The 16,569-nt window shown below is 49.5% G+C and overlaps 1 protein-coding gene across 1 annotated transcript; it reads right to left on the reverse strand.

Annotated features, from left to right (window-relative positions):
• Positions 1-398: 398 nt before the first annotated feature.
• Positions 399-16,560, reverse strand: LOC144111146 (acetylcholinesterase-like). The gene is made up of 6 exons (XM_077644300.1): positions 14,076-16,560; positions 13,024-13,245; positions 10,352-10,572; positions 9,724-9,918; positions 8,907-9,131; positions 399-1,228 (listed from the first exon to the last, which is right to left on the reverse strand). The coding sequence occupies exons 1-6, from the start codon at positions 14,751-14,753 to the stop codon at positions 1,084-1,086; spliced, it is 1,686 nt and encodes a 561-aa protein (XP_077500426.1). The 5' UTR covers positions 14,754-16,560; the 3' UTR covers positions 399-1,083.
• Between the last annotated feature and the right edge of the window lie 9 nt (positions 16,561-16,569).

The raw sequence follows: 16,569 nt of genomic DNA on the forward strand, positions 1-16,569 counted from the left end.
GCAGATTGCCACCGCGCTGCGGGCCACTTTATAGCAGGCTTTATGGCAACGTATACAAAATTACATGGAAAAGCATGACTGTACATCGATGCATACAGATAACGCTTTTACCCTATACGCTCCTTACTGATCTGTATTTCAGCTCTGCAGCTCCCATAGTCCTGTCACTGCCTGATCTGACAGGTGCTGGTGGCATCGCGCCACAAGCCGCCTCTTCTAAAGATGGGGCGACCCCCCCCCCCCTTCTCCTACACTTAAACCATGCTTTCTGTCGATATAAACGTATACTAGGTTTTCTAACTCAGAAATGAAGTTTGAAAACAAAGAAGTCCAGGACAGGCCTGTGTATTAACATTTGTGGAGTACAGCACTGGGCAAAAAAAAAAAAACACGTTCACTCTCTCCCCTCTGTGCAGCAGACACGGTGCACTGCCCGATGTAGTTTTCGTTGTACCGTCGGCACCCATATGGAGGCGTGAAGGCTTGGGCTGTACACTTGGTGATCCGTGGTGCTCAGAATGACGCTCTGCTCTTAACAAGAGTTGAACACGGAACAGAACAAAGCGAGCTTTGTCCCGAGTATGCCGGCAGAGAAGAAACGCTGCGGCCAGTGTACCAGCCTTCCCACGAAAACGGATATCGCGAAGCAAAATTTTATTGCAGCACTGCTTAGTTATTGTTTAAATTTATACGTGAAATATTAACGCAAAACCCTGGTATAACGTTCCTCGACGATGCGCAGTTCGTAAAAATAAACGTCGAAGGGAATCTACATATACTGGCTCGCATTGTAGATCTTCAATTTTTCTACGGGGGTTTGAAAGCGGGGGCTTCCTGCGCTTGTTGTGTCCAACCTCCACACTGGCGTCCCGTGTCTGCCTTCACTACGCGACAGCAGGATTAATAAGGAGGATTAGTAATGATGCTTGTTCGGTACATTGAGTCAAGACTGAAATGTCCTCCGTTTTGCAAATGGAAAGCGCCATTGGCAGGAAAAGGCCACGGTTCCTGTGGTTTCCCCGAATCTTGCCGACGCTCGACGCCGCGTTGTGCAGTGCAGCAGGCAGCCGCCACCGCAGCCCGTCAAGGTTCTCGGGCGTTCCAGTAGTCGCAGTAGGACGACCGCTCATCCTTGCGCACACCAGCCTTGTGCGGGTGCAAATGCATGGCCAGTGAGGAGCCGCCTTCGAGTGGCGCCCACGGTTGACCCATGAAGGGGCCCGGATCCCTGGGAGGAGCAAGAAACCGTGTCCATCGAGCTCTGACAGCCCCCGTCACTTCCCGGAGACTGGAGCTCATTGAATGACAGACCGATCGACCGACTGTTTACTAACTAAACATAGCCGCCGCGGTGGCTGAGTGGTTATGGCGCTCGGCTGCTGGCCCGAAAGACGCGGGTTCGATTCCGGCCGCGCCGGTCGAATTTCGATGGAGGCGAAATTCTAGAGGCCCGTGTACTGTGCGATGTCAGTGCGCGTTAAAGAACTCCGGGTGGTCGAAATTTCCGGAGCCCTTCACTACGGCGTCTCTCAGAGCCTGAGTCGCTTTGGGACGTTAAACCCCCTTAAACCAGACCATAAAGCAAACTGAATAAACATGACTAAGTAGAACGTGTTGTCAGGCTAGTTGGTTCAATACTTCTATTGAAACTTCTATTGAATACCTCTATTGAAGTATTGAACCAACTAGTCCGACGCCCAACACGTTCTACTTAGTCATATTTCTTGATGATGACGATGATGTCCTAAGGCTGAATATTCATATCATATCATACCATATCATACATCTTCTTCAACGGGCCCGTCTTTATCTGTTTCTTCATTCTACACTTAAGTGGACGCCTTGGTCTCGAACACAATCGCTTCTAGCGTACGAGCAAGAAACCTCACATTCTGCCTCAAGTAGGGCTTGACGCCTTTTGAAGTGAGATTTTTTGAAATCGTTAACGCGTCGCCTGGACATGGCAAGCGTATGTGCAAGAAAAAAAAGAAGTGCTAACTAAACATTCACAGATCGATCGATCAGCCGTGCGAAAAGGAATGAAATAAAAAGTGATGGCGACTTATTGATTGCCTGACTACCTGACACGTCTATTGACCGACTTTTTATTTGTTGCCTGATTTATTGATTAACCGGATGATTAAATGGCCCTATGAATAATTCAGTATTCGACTACTGATCCGGAGTTCCCGGGTTCGAACCCGACCGCGGCGGCTGCGTTTTTATGGAGGAAAAACGCTAAGGCGTCCGTGTGCTGTGCGATGTCAGTGCACGTTAAAGATCCCCAGGTGGTCGAAATTATTCCGGAGCCCTCCACTACGGCACCTATTCTTCCTTTCTACTGATCCGGAGTTCCCGGGTTCGAACCCGACCGCGGCGGCTGCGTTTTTATGGAGGAAAAACGCTAAGGCGCCCGTGTGCTGTGCGATGTCAGTGCACGATAAAGATCCCCAGGTGGTTGAAATTATACCGGAGCCCTCCACTACGGCACCTCTTCTTCCTTTCTTCTTTCACTCCCTCCTTTATCCCTTCCCTTACGGCGCGGTTCAGGTGTCCAACGATATATGAGACAGATACTGCGCCATTTCCTTCCCCCCCCCAAAAAAAACCAATTATTCTTTCACTCCCTCCTTTATCCCTTCCCATACGGCGCGGTTCAGGTGTCCACAGATATATGAGACAGATACTGCGCATTTCCTTTCCCCAAAAACTAATTATTATAATTCAGTATTGGAAACGATTGACTTACTAAACAAATGTTTGACCACTGAATTGACTGACATATCAACCGACTGGGAAATTAATTTCTTACGCGAGTAATTAACGATTGGTTCCCTGGGCCTCAGAAGAGATTGACGACAGTTAGTACCCCCTCGGTCAAGCCCCCGTCGCATTGTTTTATTCTTTCTCGGGTCTTATGAGCGGTGCCGAGACTAAAGAAAGTGGTTGGGTTTTAACGGGGTTAAACCGAGTAGACGGCGAAAGTATGTGTTTAGATTGCTTGGCTCATGGCTTCGCATTGTGTTTAGGCTGTGCTTCGTTTAACACGAAACGTTATCAGCTGCGGCGATAGCATAGTATACTCTCGTGCAGTGGCCAGCGATGCTGATCTGTTTCTTCTTTCACTACCTCCTTTATCCCTTCCCTACGGCGCGGTTCAGGTGTCCAACGATATATGAGACAGATACTGCGCCATTTCCTTTCCCCCAAAAAACCAATTATTATTATTATTATTATTCGCGCCGCCGCGGCTTCGAAACCAAGTCGCGACAATACTTGTTTTATTTCTACGGGTTGGCCAAAGTCACCCTCAAGGTCAAGCTTCACATAGGACTCTTGGTTGGAACCGTGTTAAGAAAGGTGCAAGGGTGGTCAAATGGGCTAGTGGGTAGTTCATATTTGGAAAAAACAGCGCACCTTAAGACAACGACTGAGGAAGATAGAATAACACAGAGCTGTGTTGTTACATCTTCCTCAGTCTTTGTCTCAAGGTGCGCTGTTTTTTCCAAATATTAAGAAAGGTCACCCTCAAGGTCAAGCTTCACGCAAGATCTTTAGTTGGAACCGTGTTAATTAGTGCTTTCACACTAAAAAATACCAGTATATGCCTACATCCGTTTAAATTTTTTGTGGGCCATAAAACTTCTCGAGTTCTCTGCCAGCCGCTACTGGGAAAGCACAAGGCACTCGGCGCTTTATCACCCACTACATGCCCGTCGTTATCAACGGCCCCCACGCTCCTTATGACCTAGGCCTACATGAAAAGGAGGCGAACGCGGAAGTTTTAGGTCGCGACGTATTACGACGCCAACGCCGTTTTCCCCGCACGACGCCCCTCAGAACCCAACAGCTCTGAAGTGGCGTGATTTGTGTCTTCCCCTCTCCTGTGCATACAGCGGGGAGAGGTTAGTGCACTCGGTAACGAGCTAGCGTCTTCGTTCTCCATCAGGAGAAACACATCGAGTGCTCCTTCCAACTGTCGACACGCGGTGGGCTGCAGCGCTCCCTTCCAAAACCTGCGCAGACCCTGGCATCACAGCGAAGGTCATTCCTGCCAACATGCAAAGGTGGCACCGAAGAAGACTCTCACAGGTCTGAAGGGAGACCATTAAACCGCGCGTGTTAAGCGAACAAAGGAGCACATCGGAGCGCTCGCGAGCAAGAGACGTGAAAAATAGCGCGAATGCTGTCGTCAAGGCACTTCCCGCTCTCTGAAGGGCACACGTGCGCATGCAGGCAGTGCTGCGCGCTCGTTACCGGAGGATCACTCCGTCTCGCCAAAAGCGTGCAGCGGAAGCCATGTCTCTCAGGTCGCCGAATCCGATGGGGCGGATACACGGGGCCACATACTACGCAATTCAGCTCGGTTTCATAACAGCCCCTATAACAGTGGCCTATAGACAGTCTATAAACTTCTTATAGACTTTATTGCCTTCCTATATCTGTTTCCTTCTGTCTATTCAAAGTCTATATAATGTCTACAGACAAAGGTCCACTAAAAATGTATGGTCATACATCACAGACTACCTAAACACTGTCTACAGGATTTGTATTCTCTGTAGACTAATATCTAGCGTTTGTCTACAGTCTGTACAATTTATAGACAAAAGTCTATGGACAGTCTATAGACTGTATAAAGAAATTTTTGTAAAAGCGGCTTCTGTCGGCATGCTTGAAAACCATCTTGGCCAGCGATACTACTGCTGATTGACGAGCCATGGTTATCTGGGACTTGTCCAGCCGGTTGGTTTTCTATACATCTAGTAGTGTAGCGCGGATGCAGCGCAAGGCAAGAGAGCGCACACACATCGCTAAGTGGGTATCAGCTCTTCCTCGTTCAGTGTTTGTCTGTACGATGTTCTACAAGCTATGAAAACAAACTAGCCCGACAATTAAGTACTCACTGTAAACTACGTATCTAGCACATCTGCGATTATTTTATGTTCTTCTGTTCAACCATATAGCATAAGCATTAGGTTTTTCGTTCCTTCAACCTGTATATTTACTGTGTATCTTTTGTGCTTCCGTACATTGTATTTATGCTTTTATACTTTCTATTGATTGCGTCGTGCGTTTCTACTTTCAGTTTGCTATTTTTAATTTTTTTACTTGCTTCGAAGTGTACTTTTACTTTGCATTTTTTGCCATTATGTTACTGTACCCACGTTTCTTTCTATACCCTGCTAAACTATCCGAAACGGTATTAGACTATTAATAAATATGATTCAGCACAATGCAATGTGTTCTTATCACCCTAGCGGTCAGGTTCGCAAGCTTTCCTTCCAACAGTGCGCATGCGTCCTTGTTCTCTGCCCTCCCTGCCCTTACAAAAATTTCTTCAGTCAGTCTATACGCGGTCCATAGACTTCTGTCTATAAAGTCTACAAACTCTCTATAGACGAACTCTAGAGAACAGTCTATATGCAATACAAATCCTGCAGACCGTCTATAGACAATCTATAGATTTATGGCCATACACATTTAGTACACTTTTGTCTACAGACTGTGAATAGAAAAAAAAGAAATATCTATAAGAAGGCAATAGTCTATAAGAACATCTTTGGTTACAGGCGCGAAAAGAAAACATAACGCAGAAAGACGGGACGGAGCGCCACTCACAACTGATTTGTTTGAAGGCAACACGGGCAAATATATACCATCGTACACACAAGAAATGCTATCACCTTCAAGGTTGATAAGATAGCGAACGAGTGAAAAAATTGTTCTCAGCCTTATACAAAGATATCGACGCGTCGCTGATGCACATGCTTCCTTTTGCAATAAAAAAAGCTTAGATTAATTCTCTGGTTTTTGCGTCTTTGCTTCTTGATAGAATTCGAGCACAGAAGATAGAATTCGTGATGTGCAGTTACCAACTTGCCCCGCAAGACGTCCTTTTAGTCTATAAGAAGTCTATAGACTGTGTACAGACCATTTTTATAAGGGATATGCGCCGTTCTACATGCCATCGAACCGTTCTTAGGGCTCTACAGGAACTTCGTGAACTCCACCTTGCATGCGCTGGCTGCCAGCTAGCCCTCTCACAACGCTCTGCACGGTACTGGCTCCAGGACCGGAGCTTACTTTACCGTAGGCGCTCAGCGACACTTCGTGCATGTACCAGCTCGTTCCGACAACGCGCGAGCTCTCGAGCCAACGACGTCAACACAGCGTGGAAGGCTGCGAACCAAAGCGCATAAAGGAATAGAACTGTTTTTTACGGCTGCGCCCCTGAAAGGCCAACAGAAAAAAAAAAGGAAGGCACCATAAAGAACACCTCAGGCCCCGCACATCCCACGTCACGTGCGCTCTATGCGCCGCTATTATGACAGCGTGTTTATGACGACCTCTAGACGTGACGAGCGCGTTGGGATCATCTATATACGACCAGTGTGTTCATCCCTGAGTTCTAATCCGTAGCGCCAAAGCGCCCTCTTTATGGGCCTCTGCACGTGCCGTTATAGTAGCACCTACCAGATAAACTACTACTGTGGCATGGCTTCCACACGACTTGAGCTTCATATTGCGTTGTCTAGGTCATTTACATCTGCCAAGGCGGGTTTCTTGGAGGTTTGAGTGCGTCTGTGCGTCCAATTTTGAAAACAGTCCTTGAGCTTACAGACTGCTACGGGGAATCACTGTACCGGACACGTATATCGATAACCATGAACTGACGCAAAGAGTCACAAGTACAGTGTGCACCCGAACGTGTTGTGTGCTGTTGTATAGTTCATAGTATTAAATAACGTTTCTTGAAAACTGCTAATATCCACGCTGCATTACGAGGTACAGGCTTCGTCAAAAGTAAAGAGTACAAGAGGTTTGCTTCCAAGGCTTGCTGCGAGGCTCGATATGAGTCGTCAGCGTTCTAAAATCTGTTGCAGGAGAATGGAACTGTTGTCCTCACTCTTCCTGAAATTGTATATACGTATCCAAGAGATGCTACAACAGCCTCGCCACAATGTTCAGAAGCAACTCTCTTGGTCTCTTTACTTGTTATAAAGCTGTTCTTGCTGGATAAATCGCTCTGCAATTCTGTCCTAGTCGAAAAAAAAAGAACGGCAGACTGTTTGCTCAAAGTACGACAATTGTTTTTTGTCGTTTTGTCGCTACGACAAGAGAGAGCACAATACTATATAAAATATATGTTACTACAAATTTATGGCCAAAAATAATACAAAAAAAATTGTTGTGACTACAGAAAATTTTCTGCTGTGCTTTTCGACAGGGCCGGAGCGTTCTCACAAGCGTTGACGATTGGGCAAGTTCGTTTAACGTGTCCACTGGAAACCACGCAACGCACAGGAACAAATACGAACACGATTGGCACACACTATGGCGCTGAATTTCAACTAGAGCGCACGTGCTTGTTCGCTCATTTATGCAGCTTGAAGTATATAGATTGATCAGTACTCTTTTATGCACGGTTTTACTCGCGTGGACAGCGGCAGCAAGGACCCAATCTGAAACCAGGTTTTAATTGTTGCAAGAAGGAAGTTCATTAACGTTTACCTCTTGGGCTATAGCTTTTTTTTAGGTGATGAAATTGGAAAGAGCAGCGTTCAACTCAAAATAATAAATCAAACGAGAGCTCGCGTTATCTTATAGCTGCAATCAAGAGGAAGAAACATCTGAGGTCATGTAACACGCAGAAAGCTAAACTGTGTCCTGCTCCAGTAGCGGAGTGACTAACAAAAGAAATAAACAGAATGAAAATGAGTAAGGGAGTGACGAGGTTAAGCAAGTTGCTGATAAGGTGGCCATAGCTGGTGCAAGACGGGGTTCATTGGCGGTAGATGCCTTTGTTGGAGATGGAGTTGCCCGGGGCCGGTGATAACGATGATATCAACATTGTTCTGTCATACACCGATCGTTATCACAATCAGCAGTAGCCTGGTTAAAACTACTCCAGGACGAAGGCCTACAATATTGACCTCCAGCTTGGCCTATGCAGTGCCAGCCACGGCAGTCTTGTCCCAGCGAATTCCCCGGCCTCATCTCTGCCCATCGCAGCAACATTCCCCTCCTCTGGGAATCCACTCCATGCCCTGAAAGACCGGAAGTTATCCTAACTTCGTATTACGCGATCCGCCGTAGTATTGCAGCCCAGCGCAACCGCAGAAGGGCCACGTTACGTTACGGTTCATTTCCGATTTATATCATTTGCCCTTCTGTCATTGCTAGTTGTCAACGGTGGCATCATGACCTAGAGCCAAACAAGCAATGTCATTCACCGGCTCCCGTATTGAAAGCGGGGCTGACTGAAGACACGGAAGCAAAAGAACTAATCTTCAAAAGATGCGCCACAAACTACGGCACCAGGCCTACAATAATCAGACGTTTCAAAGGCCACTTTGCACCATCTTAGAGCTGCTTAGTGCACAAGCGCGAACGTATACTGGTACGGCAACTACAGACTCAGCAGTACTGATAACACGGGCAACATGTGGTGCCATGTGGTGCACGAGACCATGCTGTCTAGAGTGCCAGCCTATGGGGAACCTGCGCTGCCAAGGTGGCACTGCAATTGTTCCATTCGGTGAGTCAAAACTTTTTTTTCATCCGCTTGGGCCGGTGCAAACGCGAGAACACATTCTGCGCGATCAGATACCCGCGTTTGGCCGACAGCATTCACTGCCTAGCTTCTATCGGTGTAGCCCAGATAGCTGACGCACGCCACGTGCGCCTTCGACAGAGCGCGGAGGCTCACGCCAACAAGCGCCTGAAGGTGGCGCGGAAAAGTACTAAGAGTACTATCCAAAACTGCTTGCTCTTTTCGCTAGGCAGCGTGTTATGGTGCTGCAATCGGCACCGCAAACTTCAGCGCAAGTTCCCCATATCTTTTCCCAGGCGCCGACAATCCCGCGTCCTCGCAAGGTGCCCGCACGCACTGAAGAGCCCCTCACCTGTGCGTCGCGAAGTGGGCGACCACCCGTATCAGCTCTCGGCTCAGCGTCTTGTCGAGCTCGTGGAAGCGCTCGGGCATGCGCAGTGGCACTCCGCTCATGTACCAGAAAGTGGAGCTGTGCGGCACGCCCATCCACTCGGGCACGTGCAGGGACGCCGTGGCGTAGCAGAACTTGTACACGAACACCCGCTGGCCGCCCCGGGCGTGACAGTCCGCGAACCGCCTGCGCCGCAGCCGCGCCATAACGTCGTTTTTATTAGAGCAGAGGAAAATGAGCATCGCGACTCTTTTTTTTCTCGACAAACTGTGTGAGCATGTACGCACAAAACGGGGAACAAGACTGGTATCGCTTCTGTGCGCGTCTGCGCACAGTGTTCCTGATAAGGCATGCTACACCAACTTGCCTATCGCGGTACCAACAGCGCTGTTTCGTTACACGGTGACAGGAATCAACAGGGGCAGCTGTACGCGCTCTATCACGCAGAACGGTGCTTAACGAATGTGACCCGATGTGACCGCGTGACGCTGTTGGTGACTGCTACTTCAGCACAAGGAAAGTGTCGATGTAACACTCGGGGCTGCAGAAACTTCGTCTCTTACACTATGCTATGTCCTCTTAGGCACCCTATCATTTCCTTTGCTCCTACAGAAAGACCCGATCTTTCAGCTCTTCCTCTTCCTCTGGAAGACTTGGAAACAGAGTTTTACATGACGAAATGAGGATACAGGAGTATTTGTGCGCAGGGAAGACTGCGCCTAGCGTACGTTTCAAGCACCCGGCGCAACGGCAGAAGTAGCTGGGTGGGCTCGCTCACCTGCAGGGACAGTGGAGCGCCGCATCTCCGAAGACGTCCGCGACGAGGCGCCTCAGGTCTTGCCCCTCGACGGAGCCCCGGGACCCGGCTACTTCCACGTAGGGCTGCATGGGCGGCCGGCCTGTGGGCAGCGGGATCTTGTAGGTCTCCAGGAGGCCTCCCACTAGTTTCAGCGCCTCCGACCGGTTGCTCAGCCTGCACGTGTTGTATACGCGCAGCTGCTGACGGTGGTGCTCACGAAGACGACCGCCATCTTGATACCAACTAAGACAAGAGTAGCCATCGACCAGCAACAAAAGCATTGGCACGACCGCATAAAGCCACTTGCTTCTTCAAATAATGCTTGGAATAAACGTGGAACTTTCATGTCCATTAGTATTCCTGAAACGTTTTACTTTCGTGGCTCAAGACAGTCTAGTAGTTTTATCATAAATTAGCACGTAGTGCCCCAAGGACTTTGCGTGGCACTCGGAGGACGTGACCTTTGGACTGAAGGGAGAGCTGGCGGGAGCTTTGAACTTCTAAATCTTCGCCTCTCTGCGAGCAGGCGCGTGCCCCAGTCCAATGGCGGCGGCCTTCGATCTCTCTGCGGCATGGACTGCACGACAACCACCAAAGGTGATCACACCTGGGCGGCTGCTCGAAGCTTCGGCGCCCGACGAACGGGCTCCCCTCGTTGCTCGAGGTGCCGATCAACAGCGGCACGGGGAGGTACTTGACCTTCCAGGGAGACTTGGGCAGGAACGCGTTCCCGTACGTGGCCACGAAAGACCTCAGAGAGCTGGGCGAGACGCGCTCCTGCGCCCACAGCAGGTCTTCAGCGGGGCGGCTACGCAGGCAGGCCAGCACCTGAGCATGTACGCAGAAACCACGCAGTCGAGGTCAACACAACTTCGAAGCGTGTAGCTACACCGTGAGCAGCATGTTTCGTTTCTAACGCAAACCCCTGCTTCGAACGGTTCTAATCCTCTCTCGTGAGACACGCGTCTGTGATGCAGTGTTGTTTCATTCGGAGATTTTTCAAATCGGACATTGTATTCGGAGATTTTATTGCTTCAGCATTCAGACTGTCGTCTCACAAAAAACTTTTCGCCTTCTCTGTCACGAAATTACTTGACTGGTAGAGAGCTTACTCGAACTTGTGAGGCCATCACAACCTGCCCACCGCAGCAGGTGGAAACCTGCCGACCAGGCAACAGCCCGCCGTTGCCAAACACAATCGAATTGCTACGTGCCCACCGTGGCACTCAGCATGAAAGTGAACTGTTTTTTTAGGGAAAGGAAATGGCGCAGTATCTGTCTCACATATCGGCGGACACCTGAACCGCGCCGTAAGGGAAGGGATGAAGGAGAGAGTAAAAGAAGAAAGAGAGAAAGAGGTGTCGTAGTGGAGGGCTCCGGAATAATTTCGACCACCTGGGGATCTTTAACGTGCACTAACATCGCACAGCACACGGGCGCCTTAGCGTTTCGCCTCCATCGAAACGCAGCCGCCGCGGTCGGGTTCGAACCCGCGGGAACTCCGGATCAGTAGCCGAGCGCCCTAACCACTGAGCCACCGTGAGCCTTACGGGAGATCGGGAGGAGCCACTTGGGTGTCATACCCAGACACCTGCTACCTTTCGGGGCAGTGGCGAATCCCTTAACCGCTTGACCACTGCGTCAGCAGGGGTATGAAGAGTCCCCGCATCTAAGATTGCGACTGAAAGGGTCGCGATGTCATCAATATCACGTGACCATCAGTAGACCGATCATAGGGCACCGCCAAATGTGAAAATCTGAGGCCCCCAAATATTTTGAAATTCGCCCACCCCTTAGAATTCTAAAGGACCCATAAAATTTTGAAAGTAGGCCCCAGAAAATGGATTAAGGTGGATTAGTGGGTCGGAATAATATAATCCCATATGATGATCCAATGGAAGTTACTCGAACATTCAAGAAGAGGATGACTCAGGTAATGCAACCATTTACATCCGCATTTTTTTTGGCAGGAAGATAGCAAGGTGAGAATTAGACACTCATTGCAGAAACCATAGCAGGCAACCTAAATGCAAGCGCATTTTGTTCTGTAAGAATGTGGTTATGAAGGCCCCCCAATCTTCTTTCCATTTGTCAGAGGGTTTGAAGGATATAATTTAGTGAAAAGGGAATTTTACGGAGTTTCAAGAAATTTTAGGAACCGAAATCTAATTTTTTTTCTTCATACTGAGGGAGTTTTACAAGTTGCTGCAGGGAAAAGAGGCCAAAAAAGGCCAGCCACCTGGGGAGCAGTAGCAGTTATATGCCAATTTTTTGCTGAATCTACGCGACACAGGCAGAACCAAATAGTCGACGTTACCATCGTAAAGCTTGCTTATTAAAACAACCTCCACCACTATCAGGTCCTTGTGACTACAGATCGATGCGGGAGACCTTGGTTGGGACAGACTACGACGCCGTCGCAGAAAGTCCTCACACCGACCTTTGCAATAAGCAATCCCTGGGCGTCGCTATATTGCTCGATGGACTGCTATGTGTCCCATGCGCAAGCACAGTGCAAGCAGTGGCATTAGAATTTCGCATCTGGTAGAAGAGTCTACAGAGCAGGTCTTTTGACAGCATGTCGAAACGCCTGCTCTTAGCACTGCTGAGAAAAGGTGCAGAGATCTTGTAGCACTACTTCCACCAAGGGCATACAACAGACTAGCGAGCAATATGGCGACGCCCAGGGGGCGCTTACTTTGCGTTGCGTGCGGAGAGGAGGAGGAAACGGCTGAACACTTGATACTTTTCTGTAAAGGGCTTCACCCTACAGTGGAAAGCAGCGGGGCTGATTTATCAAGGCATTCGGGTTTAAGGACAGTGAAGGGAAAGTAGATTTTAAGCGGGTAGAAGTAACCAAGAGAATGTTATCTGATTGGTGGCTAAAATCAAGACAAGAGTGAAATTTCATGTCATGGCTAGATGGCTTGAGCCACCGCCCGATTTAAAGGGTTCAGCCGTATCCATCCATCCATCCTTACATGTATCGCCTCAAACATACACACGGACAGAGCTGGAGGTGACTCCTTTCGGTACCAGCTTTACTACGATGTGTGACGGCCGTTGGCGGTCCGTGAAGCACAAGGCATTTTTCCGCTATAAAGAGAGCCACTAAAGAACCCAGCCATCGGGTTACGGTAAAGGCAGACCCCTAAACGAAAGGGCAAGGACCAGAGATGTTCCGAATTTGTGAGCAACATGTGCGGGTGTCCCCTCCCGAGATGTGTGCATGATCCGCGGTTGAAAATCCCGGCGCACAGTATACACTTGGATGCTCGCCTTTCCGGGCAGGTTGGTTAGCTCAGCGCCCATGCGCGCGCAGCCCAGCAGTCCGGCCAGGTGGTTGGCGCGCTCCAGGCTGCGGCGGGAGGGCTCGACGAAAGCGTCGCAGAGAGGTCCTCCCCCTTCCAAGATGGCGGCGCTGAAGAGGCCGCGGCTCTGAGGCGCAGCCATGTGCAGGCCGCAAGACGCGGCGCCCGATCCCAGCCCCAGCAGCGTCACCTGTTGGGCATGAGCGCAGGCAGACGCGGAAGCAGAGTGATTTCACCTTCACAGAAAAATAAAGGCACTGTCAAAAAGCGATACTGAAAAAAAAACTACCAGTTCATCCATTCATTAATTCGCCCATTCAAGACGTTTCTGTTGTTTCTCTGAGTTCCGTGACTGATCAGCGTTAGGTGTGAATGCTTTGTGTATGTATATTACACTACACTTCATCTTATTAATGTGGATTACCTATCTGTGCTCATTGCAAAGCGAAGCCTGCCATGTGTGCATTTAATGGTGCCTCTTGAATCGCAGTGCATCAGGGTTCATGTTCAATGCGTTTATACTGAAAACGGGATGCTGCGCATCTAAAAGAGGTGTGGTTTTTTATGAGAAAAAGGCCCATCGTTTTGACCTCTGACGTCATGCTCCACTACTCTTTTCCTCTACGTTATCGCACAAGACGGGGGCGTACAACAAGTGGCAGTAGGCGCATTCATTGCAGATTTAATAGACGGCTGTTGATCGGCAGACACAATTGACGCTTTTATAAAGAATGTCCACCCGCCAACGACTCTGAACGCACAAGTGTACAATGGCAAGGAAACAATCTTCGTATTTCAAAGTTGGTATTACTACCACCTAAAGCTTCATTCAAAACAAGGCATGACTAACTTTGCGTCATGTCAGCAGTGTAACGTCTAAGGCCGTTTGAGTGATTAACTGTGCAGCATTTAGTTCCATCCATGGCTTAATACTGGCGTATTAGCATAAAAGTGTCACTTCACAACCAACAAGAGGCGTTTGTACTCAGACACAAACATGCGAAAGAACCACTCGTTCACCTTGTCTGGGTCGCCACCGAACGCCTGCACATTACGGCGGACCCAGAGCATCGCCAGGCGTTGGTCCAGCAGCCCCGCGTTGCCGGGCGCCTGTCGGTTCATAGCGTCCGCAAACCCAAACACCCCGAGCCGGTAGTTCATCGAGACCACAGTTAGGTTTCCAAGCGCCGCCAACGCAGAGCCGTCGTACAGAAGGGAGCCGGTGTTGCCGAAGCTAAATCCCCCGCCATGCAAGATGACCACGACGGGCTTGAGGTCCCCGACTACTCCGGCCTTCGGCCTGTCGACGACGGGAGTCCACACATTCAGGTAGAGGCAGTCTTCGGACGCGTTCTGCAGCATCTTCAGGTGCACCGGATAGTGGACTTCGTCCAGGCGCTGCATGCAGGGTCCCTTGACGCGACGGGCACTCCAGACGTGGCGCCATGGATTGGCCGGCAGCGGCGGAAGGAACCGCAGGCGGCCCACGGGCGGACGCGCGTAGGGCACGCCGTAGAAAGCGTGCAAAGGCCGGCCCTCGAACGACGTGCGCACGCCGAGCAGCCTCCCTTCCTTGGTGAGCACCAAAGGTTGCGGTGGTCGGGGCGCCGATTTGCCGTCTGGGCGGGAGGTGGCCGTCGCGGCCAGCGACAGAACGGCCCAGCCCAAAAGGGTAGCTGCCGTCCAGCTGGGCCGCATGGCCAGGCGCTGGCGCTGCACCAGCGCCACACGGCGGCGGGTGATAATCGGCTGGTATATGTATGATCCATGTGTAAGATTCAGCGGTGGATAGTTCTGCGGAATACTCAGATACACTACTCAAGTTACACATTTTCAAGGAATAACCAGGAACCAGACGCCAAGTGAAAGAGTTCAGGAAGCACAACATAAAATGGAAAAGGACAAAGATGGCTAAAGTACACACCTTCTTTTTCATCTCTTCTTGTTGGGATCAGTTTATTTTGAATAACTTTTCTCTTCTCGAAGCCAGTTCCATCACTTGCGTGCTTTTATTAGCTCTACCTCATCATTAAACAAAACATTTAATTCTTACTATTTTATTGATCAAGGAAACTACATACCTGTTAACAGACAATTGGTAGCATCCCCTTCTTTTGGGGTGGTGATAACTGTCACCTAACTGTTAAATCCTAGCATGTTTTATTTCTTCGGATTAACTGCCAATTTTCTTCTTCCCTCGTTTTCTAAAATGACCTCCCATGCTCTTCTCCATTAATCATTTTATCGTTTCTTGCTTTTCTCCTTTTTCACAGTTGAGCGTGGCCTGGTTGCTCATAAACCCCAGGACTTCTCCCATCTCTGTGGTGGTCCCGTGCATTGAGGGTGGTGGGCCTCGACCTGATTAACAATATGTTCTATCATTTCTCTGTCTTGAGTACAGCAGTAGCAAAAAGTCATTGATATTGTCCCCTATTTACCGGCAACACTTCATCCTCAAACACCCAGCCCTAGCCTCGAAACGTAAAGATGCATTACTTCATTTCGCGATCGGCGCCGAGTGCCAAGAGCCGGCGGCGAGTAGTTGCTTCCCCTTGGCCATTTCAGTCACCGCGGCTCCACTCGTTGGTAATTTAGGCATTATGGGAAATGACCTATCGAAGGAACCATGGCCCTGACCTACACAGACCGAGAGGGTAAACTCTTATAAGCGCAGCTCCAGCGTTGGTGCACGTCATCTCTACCAGAAGCCTCTACGCAAAGAATATAACCGCAGACTCCCAAGAAACATGTAAAAACTACAGGAGACGACGAGTGGGCAGCCATGCGCTCCGAATCCTCCCAACAGCGCAGGATACAAACACGCTCTCGACCATCATATAGATTCCTGACACTCCTCCTGCACAATCCTCCGACAGGGGGAAAAGTCATCCTCCCGCTCTTAGGGTACTCTGCTGGATCTAGAGTTAGGGCGGAGAGACATTCTCCAGCACCACAGATCAAGTAGAAGAGAATACGCCCCACCTGACCCTTCTCTCACCGGTGAACAAGAAACAGCATTAAGACGACTACAATCGAACACATGCCTTAGCCTAGCTACACTAATCCTGTATGTACCCAGAGGATGTGGAGCCACGCTGTACATTCTGTAGAAGGATGGCCTCTCTCTACCACTTCGTATGAGAGTTCCAGGCTAATCCATTAATAGACGGGACAGCAAATCCAACGAGGTAGGACTCGGACGCGGCGCTGTCCAGCTCCGACCCTGAGCTACGGCTGGTACGCAGAGACAGGACGGCGGCCGAAGCCAACGGATTCCTCGATTATGCGCAACCGACATGTGCCCCTTAACAAGATCATAAATAACGTCTTCAATCAATCAATCAATCTTGCCAACTGCTTCAAAACTGTGTCAGTAAGTTTTCGGTTTCCATTTCTCTTCAATGACCAGATGACATCCCACAGCTACGGGCCTAGATCTTTTACCTTTATATTGCAATTAATTTTTTTATTATTACTCTGGTCCCTTTACTGCTTTAGATGGCACGTGCCGCGA

This window comes from Amblyomma americanum, chromosome 11 (assembly GCF_052857255.1).
Source record: "Amblyomma americanum isolate KBUSLIRL-KWMA chromosome 11, ASM5285725v1, whole genome shotgun sequence".
Classification (NCBI taxonomy): domain Eukaryota; kingdom Metazoa; phylum Arthropoda; class Arachnida; order Ixodida; family Ixodidae; genus Amblyomma; species Amblyomma americanum.

What these genes read in the sequence shown, in the direction of transcription:
- LOC144111146 (XM_077644300.1), bottom strand. Translation starts at nt 14,753, where the DNA reads ATGCGGCCCAGCTGGACGGCAGCTACCCTTTTGGGCTGGGCCGTTCTG. An exon ending in TAACCAACCTGCCCGGAAAG is followed by an intron (nt 10,573 to 13,023) that starts GCGAGCATCCAA and finishes GTACATGCTCAG; the next exon opens with GTGCTGGCCTGCCTGCGTAG. An exon ending in AGCTTCGAGCAGCCGCCCAG is followed by an intron (nt 9,919 to 10,351) that starts GTGTGATCACCT and finishes CAACACGTGCAG; the next exon opens with GCTGAGCAACCGGTCGGAGG.